This window comes from Diabrotica virgifera, chromosome 1, assembly GCF_917563875.1.
Source record: "Diabrotica virgifera virgifera chromosome 1, PGI_DIABVI_V3a".
In the NCBI taxonomy this organism is placed as follows: domain Eukaryota; kingdom Metazoa; phylum Arthropoda; class Insecta; order Coleoptera; family Chrysomelidae; genus Diabrotica; species Diabrotica virgifera.
This window is the reverse complement of record NC_065443.1, coordinates 88,521,034-88,536,164: the sequence shown is the minus strand read 5'-3', so window position 1 is coordinate 88,536,164 and position 15,131 is coordinate 88,521,034. Positions and strand designations below refer to the sequence as shown.

Here is a 15,131-nt window from a genome sequence, read left to right as displayed (position 1 = left end):
TATAGGGTCCCGTCGTGCCTAAAATGATTAAGAATTTTCACCTATAGCGGCTCATGGTCTATATTAATACATTTCGCATATTGCGTGCCAAAAGTAAAATTTAATATTGCAGAATTTATCAATACTTTTATTCCGTTATTTTGAACTTTTAACATTGAGCTTGTATGTAAAAAATTTGGGGTGAATTGAAAGTTTAAAAATTCTTTCCTGCAGGGAAGGCGCAGCATAGGTAGGAGAAAAATGTCCTGGCTGAGAAATCTCAGAGAATGGTTTGGATGCAGCTCAACTGAACTCTTTCGGGTTTCGCTTAAAAGTTAGAGTAGCAATGATGACTGCCAACCTTTGTCGCGGAGATGGCACGTAAAGAAGAAGAAAGTTTAACATTCTAATTTAATTAAACGTCTGATGAGGATGGAAGACAATATATGGGATTTTAAAAAACACTACAATCTATATAAAAGTAGTTTTATTTCACTTAAAAACTAAAAAAGTATAAAAAAAACATAGCTACAATACTGTCAGTACCCCAGATAAAACCTTTAAATAAAATAAAAAATAATTATATAATATTATCTTCTTTATCAAGCCGTAGGAGATTGCTGCCTCAATCTTTCCACGTCGTTAAAAATAACTTGCGCACCTCCTCCTGTCGTAGGCAAAATATCAGCTTTGTACAGTTTGGTTTCGACTTCACCATCAGTATCTTGTTCCTGGGCCAATAAACAATATTTTGATTGCTTCGGGTTCAAGATATCCGAGGCTTTGGTGAGCTTGGACACAGACTTACGTTTTTTCATTGAAGGTTGTAACACCGTTCCTAGCGGTACCGGCTGGATGGAGTTATGTTCGAGCCAAAGCTAAAAGAGAAAATATGTTTAAGTAGTAAATCCTCAGCAATAAATACACTACTCCAAGAAATTAACGCACCGCCAAGGGTCATTTTTGATGACTCGAATTTCGTAAACCTGTTATCCGATTTAAGTATTTTTTTTTTAATTTGTTATAGCCTTATTCTTTAACAATATCGCTGTAATAGTATTGTTGTTGGACACGTAAATGGTCACTGTATACCGGGTGTACCAATCAAACTGTGTTTTTTTTCTTAAAGTTCACCACACTCTGTGGAACATTTTAGCATTTATAAAATACTGAAATTAATGCCCAACGCAACTCAGGTTTTCTTGACATTCTGTTTTTTTTTATTAATTCGCTTATGTTGGATAATAAAAAAGTTAGGTACTTTAACAACTAGCCATGTTCTTCATCAATAGAGGGTGTTTCTAAACAAGTGCGGCAAACTTTAAGGGATAATTCTGCATGAAAAAATAATGACAATTTGCTTTATAAACATATGTCCGCAAATGCTTCGTTTCCGAGATACGGGATGTTGAAATTTTTCTTACAAATTGACGATTTATTTATTGGTCCAAAACCGGTTGAGATTTGCAATTGTAATTTGGTAGGTTTTAAGAGGTAGTTATTGCGCATTGTTTTACATACAATTAAAAATTTTATATACTCCATTTACGAAGCATTTGCAGACATATGTTTATAAAGCAAACTGTCATTATTTTTTCATGCAGAATTACCCTCTAAAGTTTGTCACACACACTATATTGATGAAAAACATGGCTAGTTGTTTAAGTACCTAACTTTTTTATTATCCAACACAAGCAATTGAATAAAAAAACAAAATGTTAAGAAATGAGGCTATAGTTGGGTTCTAATTTCAGTATTTTATAAATGCTAGAATATTCCACAGGGTGTGGTGAACTTTGAGAAAAAACACAGTTTGACTGGTACACCCGGTATACAATGACAATTTACCTTTGTAGCAACAATATTAATATAGTGATATTGTTAAAGACTAAGGCTATAACAAATCAAAAAAATCACTTAAATCCGACGACAGGTTTAGGAAATTCGAGACATCAAAAATGACGCATTTTTAAGATGGTGCGTTAATTTTTTGTTGAAAACCCTTATAATCTAGAAAAGAGTTATTGCCTCTTACTACAACAGTAAAATAATTTATACAGTATATTTAAATTTAAAAGCCCCAGGGACAGACGGAATTTTCGCAGAAATATTAAAGCACTGGGGAAGAATTCATCATCTAATAACATTAATATGGAGGCTTTATACCCAAATAGAGCACTAATATCAGTATTAACTAGTTTAAAACTGAACCATGGTCGCTTTCCATCTCACTTATATAAAATCGGAATATGTAACTCTCCTGTCTGTATTTGGGACAATGTATGCATTGGTGATGCGCTGAATTGTGATTGCTTAAAGCCTCGGTTTCCTCGAAAGCGGCACCGACAAACTGCGAGCGCAACACTGTGATGAATGACGTCATAAAAAACTGTACCACGCAAAATAATAGCAGTGGTTTCCAAGGATGCGTTGGAAGTCACCGCTTACTGAGTTTGCACATTCCATTGCCGCAGTGAAGAACCTTGAATTTTTCACCGTAATCTGACGTAATTCATCGCAGTGTTACGGTCGCAGTTTGTCGGTGCCGCTTTCGAGGAAACCTAGGCTTTAACCAGTGGTTCCCAACCTTTTATGTCTGGCGACCCACCTTCTGATTTTTCATATTCGCGACCCATCTCATCCATGATGCTACACTTGAAATGTCTGCGGGAGATATATGTGCTTTTTGTGGTTTTCCGGGTTTGACTCCGCGTTGAGTAATTTTGGTTTTTAGAAAAACCATTATTTTGACGACATTTTGGCAAGGTCACACTTGCCATTGTCAAGTCAGGTAGTTCTGCTTCTCGCAGGGGCTTGAAGCTTGAAGTAAACTGAGTTACTAAAACAGTCTGGCTCTTGTTCTCAGTATGGCTCCCAGAGCCAGAGTGAGAACAAGAACTGAGTATTTGAAGAGTGGAGATATATAACGGGCCAAGTGACAAAAATACACAATCGAGAAAAATGAGTTTTTATCAGGAAACTGACCACTATACTTAATGGCGGACGCTATCTGTTGAATTTTTTTAGAGCTGTTTCCAATGCAACTGTCACTTGGCCCATAATACAGGTTAACGACATTGTTGCATAGACCATTATAATGGAAAAAACAGAAATACTGATTTTTTGTCACTTGGCCCGTTATATCCACTCTTCATTTGGAAATTTGGATCCAAGTGAGAGAGTGAGTAGGAGAAAACCGGTCGGACTGTCGCCGTTGCCAGATTGTACACAGTCACTGTGCGCTACTCAGCTACTGTAAGAACCAAGCCGCGACTCACCTGAAATCCGCCCGCGACCCACTAGTGGGTCGCGACACACCGGCTGGGAAACGCTGCTCTAAACTATCAATTATGTATCAAAAACTAATTCATACCGAGTTTTCATTGCCGCTAAACATTTAAAATAATTAAGAATTTACATGTTTGACAAATAGATTTTGTCTGATGCTATGATCTCTCACACAACACACACCAAATAGATCCACTACAATATATTCATACTAGACAATATAATCATACTAAGACTGAGTCAAGAAAAAGCTTATGAATATGACATAAAACTATATAATATGTACATAAACTTTAAGTAAGCTTTTGGTAGTGTGAAAAGAAACAAAATGATGGAAGACATTCGTAACCTAGTTATACCTAACACATATCATACTCATAAAAATGATGTAGCAGGATTCAAAAGCTGCAGTTAGAGTAGATGGAGAACTTACTCCCCCATTTGACATCAATGTGGGAGTGAAACAGGGAGAAACACTATCAACCATGCTGTTCAACCTAGTTCTTGAGACAGTCATCAGAAAAACCAACGTGACTGGCCACACAAATACAAATCGTCTGCATATGCAGTACAAATTACTGCATATGTAGCTATCACTAGTAGGAGCAAGCAACGAGTAATGGAAGCGTGTTATATAATGTGTTACCGTTAAACCCGTGTTGTGAAAACAACAGTTAAATTAATTCGCATTTTTGTAAATCTCTCCTGTAAATCTGTATTGTGTTTGAAAGATTTAATTATCTGAAAACTCGCTTAGTGTTGTGTTAGAGCACAAAAGATAACGGACATATGGTTGCTGCTTTGGCGTCTTCGGTGGTCGCAAGGGTATAAACATGTGTGGATGCCATGAATACGCTCTTGTTAAGGGACATTCTTACCCTTAAACAAAATATTGCAGTTTTAGAATAAAAACTGAGTAGTCTATCGCCAGCCTCTCTAAGACGAGGTGTTTGTGATCCTCTTTTCGTCGTGAAAATACGTTACGCTCTCGCAATAATTACTCCTCTCGCTAATTGTCGACACGGAAATTTGTATAATAGACTCTTTCTCTCTCTTTCGCTGCTAAGACAATTTATCGTTGAGCCGCTTATTTGTCAAACTCGTTGTTGTTAATAAATGTTTTTGTCGCTTATCACTTTTATTTCTCGTGTGCACAACCCTTCATATCGTGTTAATTAGTAACTATAAAACCAGACCAAATAAATTCTCAGAACCAGTCGCTCTAAAAGTTCACTAGTTTGTTAATACCGAAGGACTCGCTTGTTTGGGACATATGCGTGTGGTCCTGAAATATTCACATATGTCCAATTAGGCAAAAAGGTAACAATTAAACCCTTTTCGCCACTGTTGGGGTGTGTTAACAGTTAAAACCCGAATTTACTAGGAAAAACTAGTTTTAACTACGCGCTTTAGACAATTCTAGTTTTAACTAGTCAAAACTACATTAGACTGTTAAATTCAGTTAAAAATAGAAATCTTCAACAAATTTCAATATTATCTACCTGCTGAAGACATTTCTGACATGAATGAGCTATTGCATGATTGATAGCTATTGCTATTGGTTATGGAGGTTTTAAACGTTGCTATTGGTTATGGAGGTTGGGATAGGTTGAAGACTAAAACCGCCAGAAAATACGCAAATATAACAATCAATTATTGATATGTTCAATAATTTTATAATAATGTGTGAAACCTGCCAACAGAAGAAGAGTAGAGCAAAGAGGAATCTTGTGTCGAAACATATTGCATTCAGAAATGAAATAGTCGCTGTTAGGTAGATTTGATCGATATGCAATCACAAGAGGATCACAGCTACAAGTTTATTATGGTTTATCAAGACCATTTAACAAAATTTGTTTTGTTGAGACCATTACAACGTAAGAGGGCGGAAGAAGTTGCTTATCAATTTTATTAACGGATATATTCTTGACCTTTGGCGCACCATGCATTTGGCCGAGAGTTCGGTAATGCAGTTATGAATGAGGTAATGTCATACTTACTGGCCTGAGAAAAAATTAGTTGATGGAAAACCAGGGCACAGCCAGAGTCAAGGTTCAGGCGAGCGAGCTAACCAAGATATCAAGAAAATGTTAGCAGCCTGGTTCAAGACAATAACACAACAACGTGGTCAAAAAGATTTGAGTTTTTTACGTTTACGACCTTGTCCAGAGTAATTTACGTTTTAGAGAAATTATTTGCAAACAACCGGGGTAGCAAATTATTTACCGAGTTTTCGTTGAATCTGGAAATTACTGAAAAGTTTAGTAAAAACTAGTTTTGACTGAAATATGCTTAGTCTCGACTAGAATTAACTGAAAATATTTGATAGTACTAGTTATCACTAGTTAAAACTAGAATTGTATAAAGCCTACAGTTAAAACTAGTTTTCCTAGTAAATTCGGGTTTTAACTGAAATCTGGTTTTTACTGTAACATATATATACTTAAAATAATTACCTCTTCTCCAGCAGATTTCGATCTCCTCCTCGATTTTGGTGTATATGGTGTCATACTTCTGTGTGTATATTCTGAATTCGTTTTGGGTGTTAGTACAGAAGATGGTGGGATATTTTCTATCGCAACATCATTCGTATCGATGACAATTTCAGTTTCTAAAGCTTCTCTGACCTTCTTCAGCTGAATTTCTTTAGCTATCATAGCGGCATTAAGATGTTCTCGTTGTTTCTTCAACTTAGCATCAAGTTCTTGGCTCATTTGTTCGCTAGCTAGCGCTATTTTTTGTTTTGTGCGTTCTCTTTCCAATATGTTTTGATTCAGTTTTAAATCCTAAAAACATTAACATCATTTGTAATAATTACAGTACAAAAACAACTTAATAAAACACTCTGTATACTTAAATTATTAATTTGCAAATTTATATTTTATAAGTCATATATAAATACCAATCGCTCGTTTTATTGTTACAATAGTAATTAATGTAATATGTACTATAATTTAAGCTATATGTTACAAAACTAAAATGAATAGCTAAATGAACATTTAACACTAACCTTTTCATTAATTTTGTTGTGCAAAGATTTGACAATATCCTGTAATTCCTTATTTCTAGTTACCAAAGTACAAACTTCAGTTTCCAGTCGACTAACCTTCCCCTCTAGATTATTATTCCTATTTTGTTGCCTCTGAAGCAGATGAGTTAAATTTTTGATCTCAACTTTATTGCCCATTTTTTTCGCATCGAAATCAACAAGTCTTTTTCGTAACTCTTTATCCGTTTTCTTTATTTCTATGTCCAGGTCCTTGTGCTTTGATTTGGAATGTTTTAATACTGTTACTATGTTATCTATAATAGAGCCGCATTCTTCAACTTCATTGAAATCAAATTTGAAAATTGGTATTTCTGGTACTACAGAGAATAATCCAACTTTTTTAATTCTTGCTGGAGTGGCAACTCTCTTTGAAATGACCTACAAAATTTAATAATGAAATTTATAAAATGCTCAGCGTGATCAAATAACAAAAATAAACCATAACAAGAATAAAAAGTAATCATTTGGAGATGTCCTACTTGAAATGGGGAGCAAACCATTCATTTTTTTTTATTTAAAAAAACAAAGTCGCATCCATCCAAAGGTTATTAGCGACATTCCTGTAACATTTGTAATAATATTAAATTTAACATTTGTAACAATTAATTACAATTTGTGAACAATTGAACATTTGTAACAATTAATTAAGTTAAATTTGGTGTAACATATTTATACATTTTACGTAAACCAATAAATTGCCCGGAACTAAATTTTTGTTGAGGAGTGCTTTCAGGTTATTTGGCAAATTGTAAAACTGTCTTTGATTTACATATTTAGGACAGTCTATCAAGAAGTGCTCTATACTGTCTACTGTATTGCATGTTTCGCATTTTGGAGGTTCACTATTTGAGAAGAGATAGGCGTGAGCATACCTACAGTGTCCAAGTTGTAGACACGTAATAATAGTTTGGCATCTTGTACTTCTGGTAGTGGACTTCCATGAAAAAATGTCACTTTAATAGTTCTGAGTTTAGAACTAAAGTCATTCCACTCCCGATTCCACACACTCAACACCTTATTTTTGAAATAAACTTTTAGATCGCCTGCGACACTCTGTTTTTGATGCGTAACTGGTGATAGCGTTACGCGCACTAGTATCTGCTTCTTCATTCCCTTCTAAACCTATATTAGATGGTATCCACAGGAAGTGGATTCTTCTGAAATTTTCTTGATTGTTCACCGATTAGATGTTGGAGCATAGCAAGGCGATGGAAAAATCCATCAATATTCCACTGAAGTAGAGACTTGAATTTTAATGTTGGCTTAATTGAGATCCGTCACTTTCCCAATCCGATGCCTCACTGCCAAGATAACTATAGATTTTTTTCTTTATGGACGTGAATTTACGTTTTATGGATCTTTCCTTTAAATGGGGGTAAACTTGACTGAGCATATGGGACAAAGATGATAGGTCTGTGGTATATTCTTAAACCGTGACTATAGGATCTGTTGATCCCGTGATATTCGTTAGGAGCATGTTAAGTTGATCAAAGTTTAGAGGGAACGGTAGAGGGTGATTTTCTATGAAGTTTTTAGCAGGGTCAAGTAAGAGAGAAAATGAGCATTCAGAAGTGCTTGCTGAACTAATTTTAGCTTTTTTAGATTTTGCTTTGACTTTAGGTGGTGGAAAAATGTTACATTTTTTTGAAGACGGATCTGCTTCAGGTGAAATAATTTCATCAAAGTTACGTTTTGGTTGATTAATTATGTGACTGTCCTTATTTGATGCATCTACTTTGTTCGGTATCTCCGGGACATTAGAAATAGACATTTGTTCACAATGAGAAGGGTTTGTATCATTGGGTTCTTGCAAAGATATTTGTTGCACTAGATACCGATGCTTCGTTGTTTTGGTTGGGGATTAGTTGAGCTAGTGGTTCGGAGCACTGTGATGCAATGTGACCTAACTTCTTGCAGCTAAAGCAAACTAGAATGTCTCATAAGAATAGACAATGACAGAACACCTAGTAGAACACTTAGCGGAACTATGGTGGTGGGACATTGGCCAGTAGGAAGACCAATGAAGAGGTGGATAGACGAAATGAGAACCGATGCTAAAGAGATATTGAGGGTGGATAATTGAATGAGAGCAGTCAGGGATAGAGATACTTGGAGGCAGATGCTGGGGGAGGCCAGAGACCAACTTGGGCTATAGCTCCATGGGAGAGATTATTTTTCACTATATTTCTCCATTCCTGCCTGTATTAGCATTTATTTTTATAATATTTTTAAAATACATCTAGAGTACAATATTCCAAGTATTTCAATTAAAAAAAAATCAATTAATAGGGATAAATTAGAAAGCTACAGGAAAGAGATTTAAAAATAGGAAATTCAGTTGATTATTTTATTCCTAGAGATTCTGACCAATAGAAACCTACAAAAATTACAGCGATTATTTCATTCATATGAGATTCTGACCAATAGAAAGCTACAGAAATAAAAATTAAACTGATTATTTCATTCATAGGAGATTCTGACCAATAGAAAGCTACAGAAATAAAAATTAAACTGATAATTTTTGATAATATCCCGTCGTCAAGTATATTACGTCAGATGCCCTTCGTTGCTACGAAAAAATACATTCAGTGACATTAATGACAATTAATGTTTTAAAAGTTATAAAAGTGATGACTTTCAACCGTCAAATATTTATAACAACTGTGTGTTTAATTGTACTAATTTGTACTTACATAAATAAATTACAATAAAATTTTGGTTTTGAATAGTTTTATTCATGAAATAATCGCAACAAATTGCACTCGATTTCTAAAATTATTATCGAATTTTTGCCCTCGTGACACTTATGACATAATTTCACTCCCCTTCGGGTCGTGAAATTAAAACTGTCAAAGTGTCACTCGGGAAAAATTCGATAATATTAGAGCTCTTGTGCACTTACTACTGATTATTTCATTCATAGGAGATTCTGACCAATAGAAAGCTACAGAAATAAAAATTAAACTGATAATTTTTGATAATATCCCGTCGTCAAGTATATTACGTCAGATGCCCTTCGTTGCTACGAAAAAATACATTCAGTGACAATAATGACAATTAATGATTTAAAAATTATAAAAGTGATGACTTTCAACCGTCAAATATTTATAACAACTGTGTGTTTAATTGTACTAATTTGTACTTACATAAATAAATTATAATAAAATTTTGGTTTTGAACAGTTTTATTCATGAAATTATCGCAAGAAATTGCACTCGATCTCTAAAATTAATATAGAATTTAAGAGCTCTTGTGCAATTACTACTGATAATTTTTTTTGATAATTTCCCATCGTCAAGTATTACGTCAGATGCCCTTTGTTGCAAAAATACATTCAGTGACATTAATGACAATATGTTTTAAACTTGTCACAGAGAACACCAAGAAACAGGTTTAGCAAATATTCAGGCGAAGATATCAATAAAATATTTGTTAAAATTATTTAAAAATACAGTTTTATTCATGAAATAATCTTACCAAATTACTCTCGCTTTTAGAAATTATCGATTTGTTTTGCCCTCATGACACTTTCAACATAATTTCACTCAACTTCGGTTCGTGAAATTAAAACGGTCGAAGTGTCACTCGGGATATAAATCGATAATTTTAGAGCTCTCGTGTAATTACTACTGATAATCAAATGAAATGCAAGAATATAGAAAATTAAATACAACATGACACTGACTAAACCGTTTTATTTTAAATAACTCCACAAAATGAAGTCAGAGTTTTAACATAATGTAGTTATTTTAGATCAAAGAATTTTGTATATTATTGCTTTCCACTGCCCTACATTAAAATAATTAGAGCCGAAAGTATTAAATTTTATGACAGAAAACACCTTCAATTTGTTTATCTAAATTTAAAACATGTTTAATTGAAATGAAGCAGCACTATTAAATTATAAATATTGAAATTATAAATAATATATTGTCCAAATTATAAATAGTCTGAACAAGACAGTGGCAGATCTAGAAATGTGTCTTGGGGAGGAGGGAGGGGGGAGAGATTTCAACAAAACTTAAAAGGCAATTTACAATCTATTTGAGTTGCCAGAGATAGGACTGTTTTGAAGAAGGCTGTAGCCCAGAACGAGCTGTGATACCACTGATGATGATGATCAGAGCCATGCGGTACATATTTTCAATATGATGCAAGTATTCGAAATACCGCCCCTTAAATATTATTGAAACTTTTGAAATTTTTATCTTTATAAAATGAACGAAAATTTTTATTTAAAAACAAATAATACTTTAAATTACATGAAATAAATTAATTTAAATCAAATTAAAATAAACGATAGATATCTATGCCAATTATATTACGAACTTCGACAAACACAAGTGTATTTTCCAATTAGTATAGAGTATCTACTACAGACTAAGAGCCGCTATAGGTGAAAATTCTTAATCATTTTAGGCACGACGGACCCTATAACTTAAATAATAGAACCTAAAAGAAAACGTTTGAACACTGTGCCGTCACTTTTCAGTGGCACATGCGTCTACAGTGGCGCATCAAACTTTCCACTTATGGACGGGATACATAAATTAAAAAATACCCTCCCTAATTACCAGAATTTAATTTTTTTCATTTTTTTAAGTTTTATGTGATTAAGACATAAGATTCATCGTAATTTTAACCCACCACCCCCTTCTCCCTGCCCCCACCATCAAAAACTTTATTTTTCGATTTTATTTTTTTTTGGTGGGATGCAATCAATTTTAAAATTTCAAAAAATTTACACGCATAGTTAAGGGTTTTATAAAACACGTCTATTTTTTATAGACATGTAGGTTGAGTGTACATAACCTCAAAAAAATTTTTTTTTTTTTGAAAATAAGTATATAACTTTTTTTGGGGGATAGCTGCAGATCTAATTTTTTCTTAGTCTTGTGTATTTTATCAAACACTATATTTCTAATTTTTTTCAGATTTTTCTGTAACGTTGGTCACCTTCAAAAATCCAAAAAACTGTTTTTAAGGGGGTTTTGGGGAGTTTGAACGTGCTTTTCTGATTTTTAAATATTCTAAAGAACTCAGTTACTTCAAGTTACATACAGTCGGAAAAATGAAAGAATACCCATGAACGAACATATAAAACACGCTGTATTTTCCTGTCACCGTGTCACAAAGAAAATTGTCCAGTGCAAGTACATGTAACAATAATTATTACATGTACTTGCGCTGGCCAATTTTTTGTCTGACACGGTGACAGGAAAATACAGAGTGTTTTATATGTTCGTTCATGGGTATTCTTTCATTTTTCCTACTGTATAACCTATAAAAACAAAATTGATTTGATATATTATGAAGTCTATAAAATAGGGAAAATCCCCAAAACCCTCCAAAAAACAGTTTTTCGGATTTTTGAAGGTGGGGAGACTTACGGAAAAATCTGAAAAAAAATTTAAAATATAGTGTTTGATAAAACACACAAGATTAAGAAAAAATTAGACCGGCAGCTATTCCTCAAAAAAAGTTATACGATTTTTTGAAAAAAAAAATTTCTTTTAATTTTTTGAGGTTATATACACTCTACCTATGGGTCTATAAAAAATAGGCATGTTTTATAAAAGCCTCAACTATGCGTGTGAATTTTTTGAAATTTTAAAATTGATTGCATCCCACCAAAAAAAAATAAAAACGAAAAATGAAGTTTTTGATGGTGGGGGCAGGGGGAAGGGGGTGGTGGGTTAAAATCACGATGAATCCTATATGTTAATCACATAGAACTTAAAAAAATAAAAAAAATTTAATTCTGTTAGTAAGTTCTGTTAACTTTAATTTATTTATCCCGTCCATAAGTGGAAAGTTTGATGCGCCACTGTCGACGCATGTGCCACTGAAAAGTGACGGCACAGTGTTCAAACGTTTTCTTTAGGTTCTACTATTTAAGTTATAGGGTCCGATCGTGCCTAAAATGATTAAGAAATTTCACCTATAGCGGCTCTTAGTCTACTAAGTTGTCATGAACTGGAGATATCTAAATTACTGATTAACTATTTGAAAGAAACAAATAGTCATGTAAATTAAACAGCTATAAATATAACAAAAGTAATAGAATAAGGTTAAAACTAATAAAAAATCTGTGGCTAACGGATCTGCATCCAAGCTATGTTTTCACACTCACACACACAAATGAAATATGCATTAACATTAAATAACATCTACAAAAAATACAATTTTACCCTTCTGACTTTAATTTTGGCAAACTCGTCAATCAGATTGGTGTAGTCTAAAGTAGCAGCTAGTGAGGACCCTATTGAATGAGTGATAAATTTTTTAATTTTGTCTTATGGAGCTTCGTAAATAGTTTTTAATAATTTTTAATTTTGAAAAACTTCTTTCCCCACTAGCTATCGAGACAGGGAATGTTTATAAAATTCTTAGTGATACAACTATACAATTTTATACACTATAAAATTCTTAGTGTCTTAGTGAAACATGTGGGTATAAAGTAGTTAGGTTCTTTTTGGCACAAATAGTTCAAAACCTCTAAAGGTTTCATGGAGCTCATATCATTTGGCATATATGACGCAATTCTTCTAGAAGTTCATTTGCCTCTATATCCGATTTTTTTCTATTGAAAGTATTGAATGATTCATACAATATTTTTCTAGTGTTTTATCAACTATTTCTCTTTAAAAAATCATACTTATAAAAATTTTAAATTTTTATTATGAATTTCTAGAAGCGAGAATCGATCAATCAAATAATTAATGACAATGTCTAAAATATAGATGAAAAAATTTATTTTAAATTTATATTCCTCTGTTAAGAGTTCATCTAGAGTTTTTTCGTAATCAAATTGACGCTTTTTATCCTGGTTCGAATTTGATTTCCAGCTGAAGATTCGGAACTTATATCAAGTTTCATTTGGTCACATCCAGATTGTTTGTAACTTTCCTTTTTTTTCTTTAGTTTCTGACAACAGCTTTATAGTTTATAGTTACATGTTACAACATCTTCAAGACGGAATTTATATGAAATAAAATATCATGAAAAATGCCCAGTTGCAGCTGTTACCCTCCTTATATACCGTAGTCCCTAGATATAGCAGACTACTCTGCTATAATCCCAAAGCCGCGTTAGCGGTACAAAACGGGAGACTATTATTATTATCAATGTATCTATTCGACTTGACCATCTAGTAGCACTCAACGGTTTTAGAGTTAGTTGTGAAACATATTTTTTCAGAACTTCCCGACGCTTTGTAGAACCAGAAAAAAACTGTGCAGTTCTTGTATAATACAGAAAAAGGTTGCTGTTTCTGTAGAAGACACTGCGTCATTTATGACAAGTTTAAAGAGTAGTATGCACAGGGCACGTAAAACGCCCTGGGATAATATTCTTACTCTATATTTTGAATTATTGAATGGTTCAATTTGTATTTTGTTTTTACTGATTATGTCGCCCCCCTTGTGATGCCGCCTGATGCGATTGCCTCACCGCATCATAGTACGACACGGCCCTGATGATGATGAGGAGTGTTAAATTATTTTCTATAAATAATGTAGCAATAGCTACCTGTCTATAGAAACATTTGTTAATCTTTTATAAATCTAAACGGGAACTGGTGTATGTTTTCAAAAGACTGATAGTGTGTAAATAAATTTATTAAATCAGCTAAGTACTTTCAGCATATTATGCCATCATCAGAGCTATCCTATAAAAAGACTAAGTTGAAAAATCTTATTCATAAAAATTATAAAGTGAAACTTACGTCTTATAGGTGTAAAAACCTCAAAAGAAGAGAAAACTTCGAACAAACACATTCTTTAGTTTAAAATAAACCCAGGGATATAACCACTGGTTAGGGTAAAAACCCTTAAATGTTTAAAAAAATCACATTTAATGTGTTTTTTATAAAATGGCTACCATTCTTACAAACAGCTGTTACTGACAATATTCAAAAACGACAGGCTGCTGACGGAAACAATAGTTCCTAGCGACATCTGTGTTATTAAAATTATTTAAAATTTTTTGAAAATGACTAAGTTGTCATATGTAGGTTACTAATCAATGAAATTAATATGAAAAACTGAAGTTAAATTTAAATGACAATTGTTAAGTTTAAAGTAAAGTTAAATGTGAAAATAATCAAATTATCAAAGTATTATTAATTATTAAAAAAATCCAAACAACCAGTCAGTTCTGACCAAATATAGAAGTGAGATAGATGAAAACCAAGGAGAAGCACCGTTGGACAAGCTCAGAGTTCCAAAACTGTTTGAAAACAATATTATTATTAAAAGGCAAATCGAAAATATTTACTTATTGTAATCAATGAAAGAAAATTCAAATATGTTATAAAGTAATGTTCAAAAAACTAGAGCAATTGTTGGGCATGCTGAATATAACAGTATTAAAGAAACTTCTTAAAGATTGGATCAAATTTACAATTTAATTGAACCTGGGTGTTAACACAATTTTGAGGATTTCTTTTTAATTCCCTGCTAATTTCTAAGTCTTCTAATAAATTCATTTTTGTATAGTTGTTAATGGGTATACTATGTAGAATCCTACTATCTCTTTGGGGACTGAAGTTATGTTTAGAAGCATGTAAGTGATTGCCAAAACTAGATTTGTCAATCTTAGACAAATGTTCTTTGATGCGTGTTTCCAAAGGTCGCATAGTTCTCCCCACATAAGTAACAGGGCAGTCTCCACAGGACAATTTGTATATACCACTTTTTGATGTTTTTCCAATTTTATCTTTCGTATGAGAAAAAATAGATTTGATATTTTCCTTACATTTGAATGATAGTTTAAGGTTGGGGATGTTATTTAGGATTTTGGCTATATTATCTGA

General features: G+C 33.1%; 1 protein-coding gene across 1 annotated transcript in view; it reads right to left on the bottom strand.

Moving 5' to 3' along the window:
- Positions 1 to 451: 451 nt before the first annotated feature.
- Positions 452 to 15,131, bottom strand: part of LOC114325884 (kinesin-like protein KIF23) — a 35,806-nt gene continuing 21,126 nt past the window's right edge. The window contains exons 4-6 of the mRNA XM_028274019.2: positions 6,278 to 6,694; positions 5,724 to 6,053; positions 452 to 857 (exon numbers count right to left, since the gene is read on the bottom strand). Of these exons, the coding sequence (XP_028129820.1) occupies positions 582 to 857; positions 5,724 to 6,053; positions 6,278 to 6,694 (1,023 nt within the window). The 3' untranslated portion in view covers positions 452 to 581. The remainder of the gene's footprint in view (positions 858 to 5,723; positions 6,054 to 6,277; positions 6,695 to 15,131) is intronic.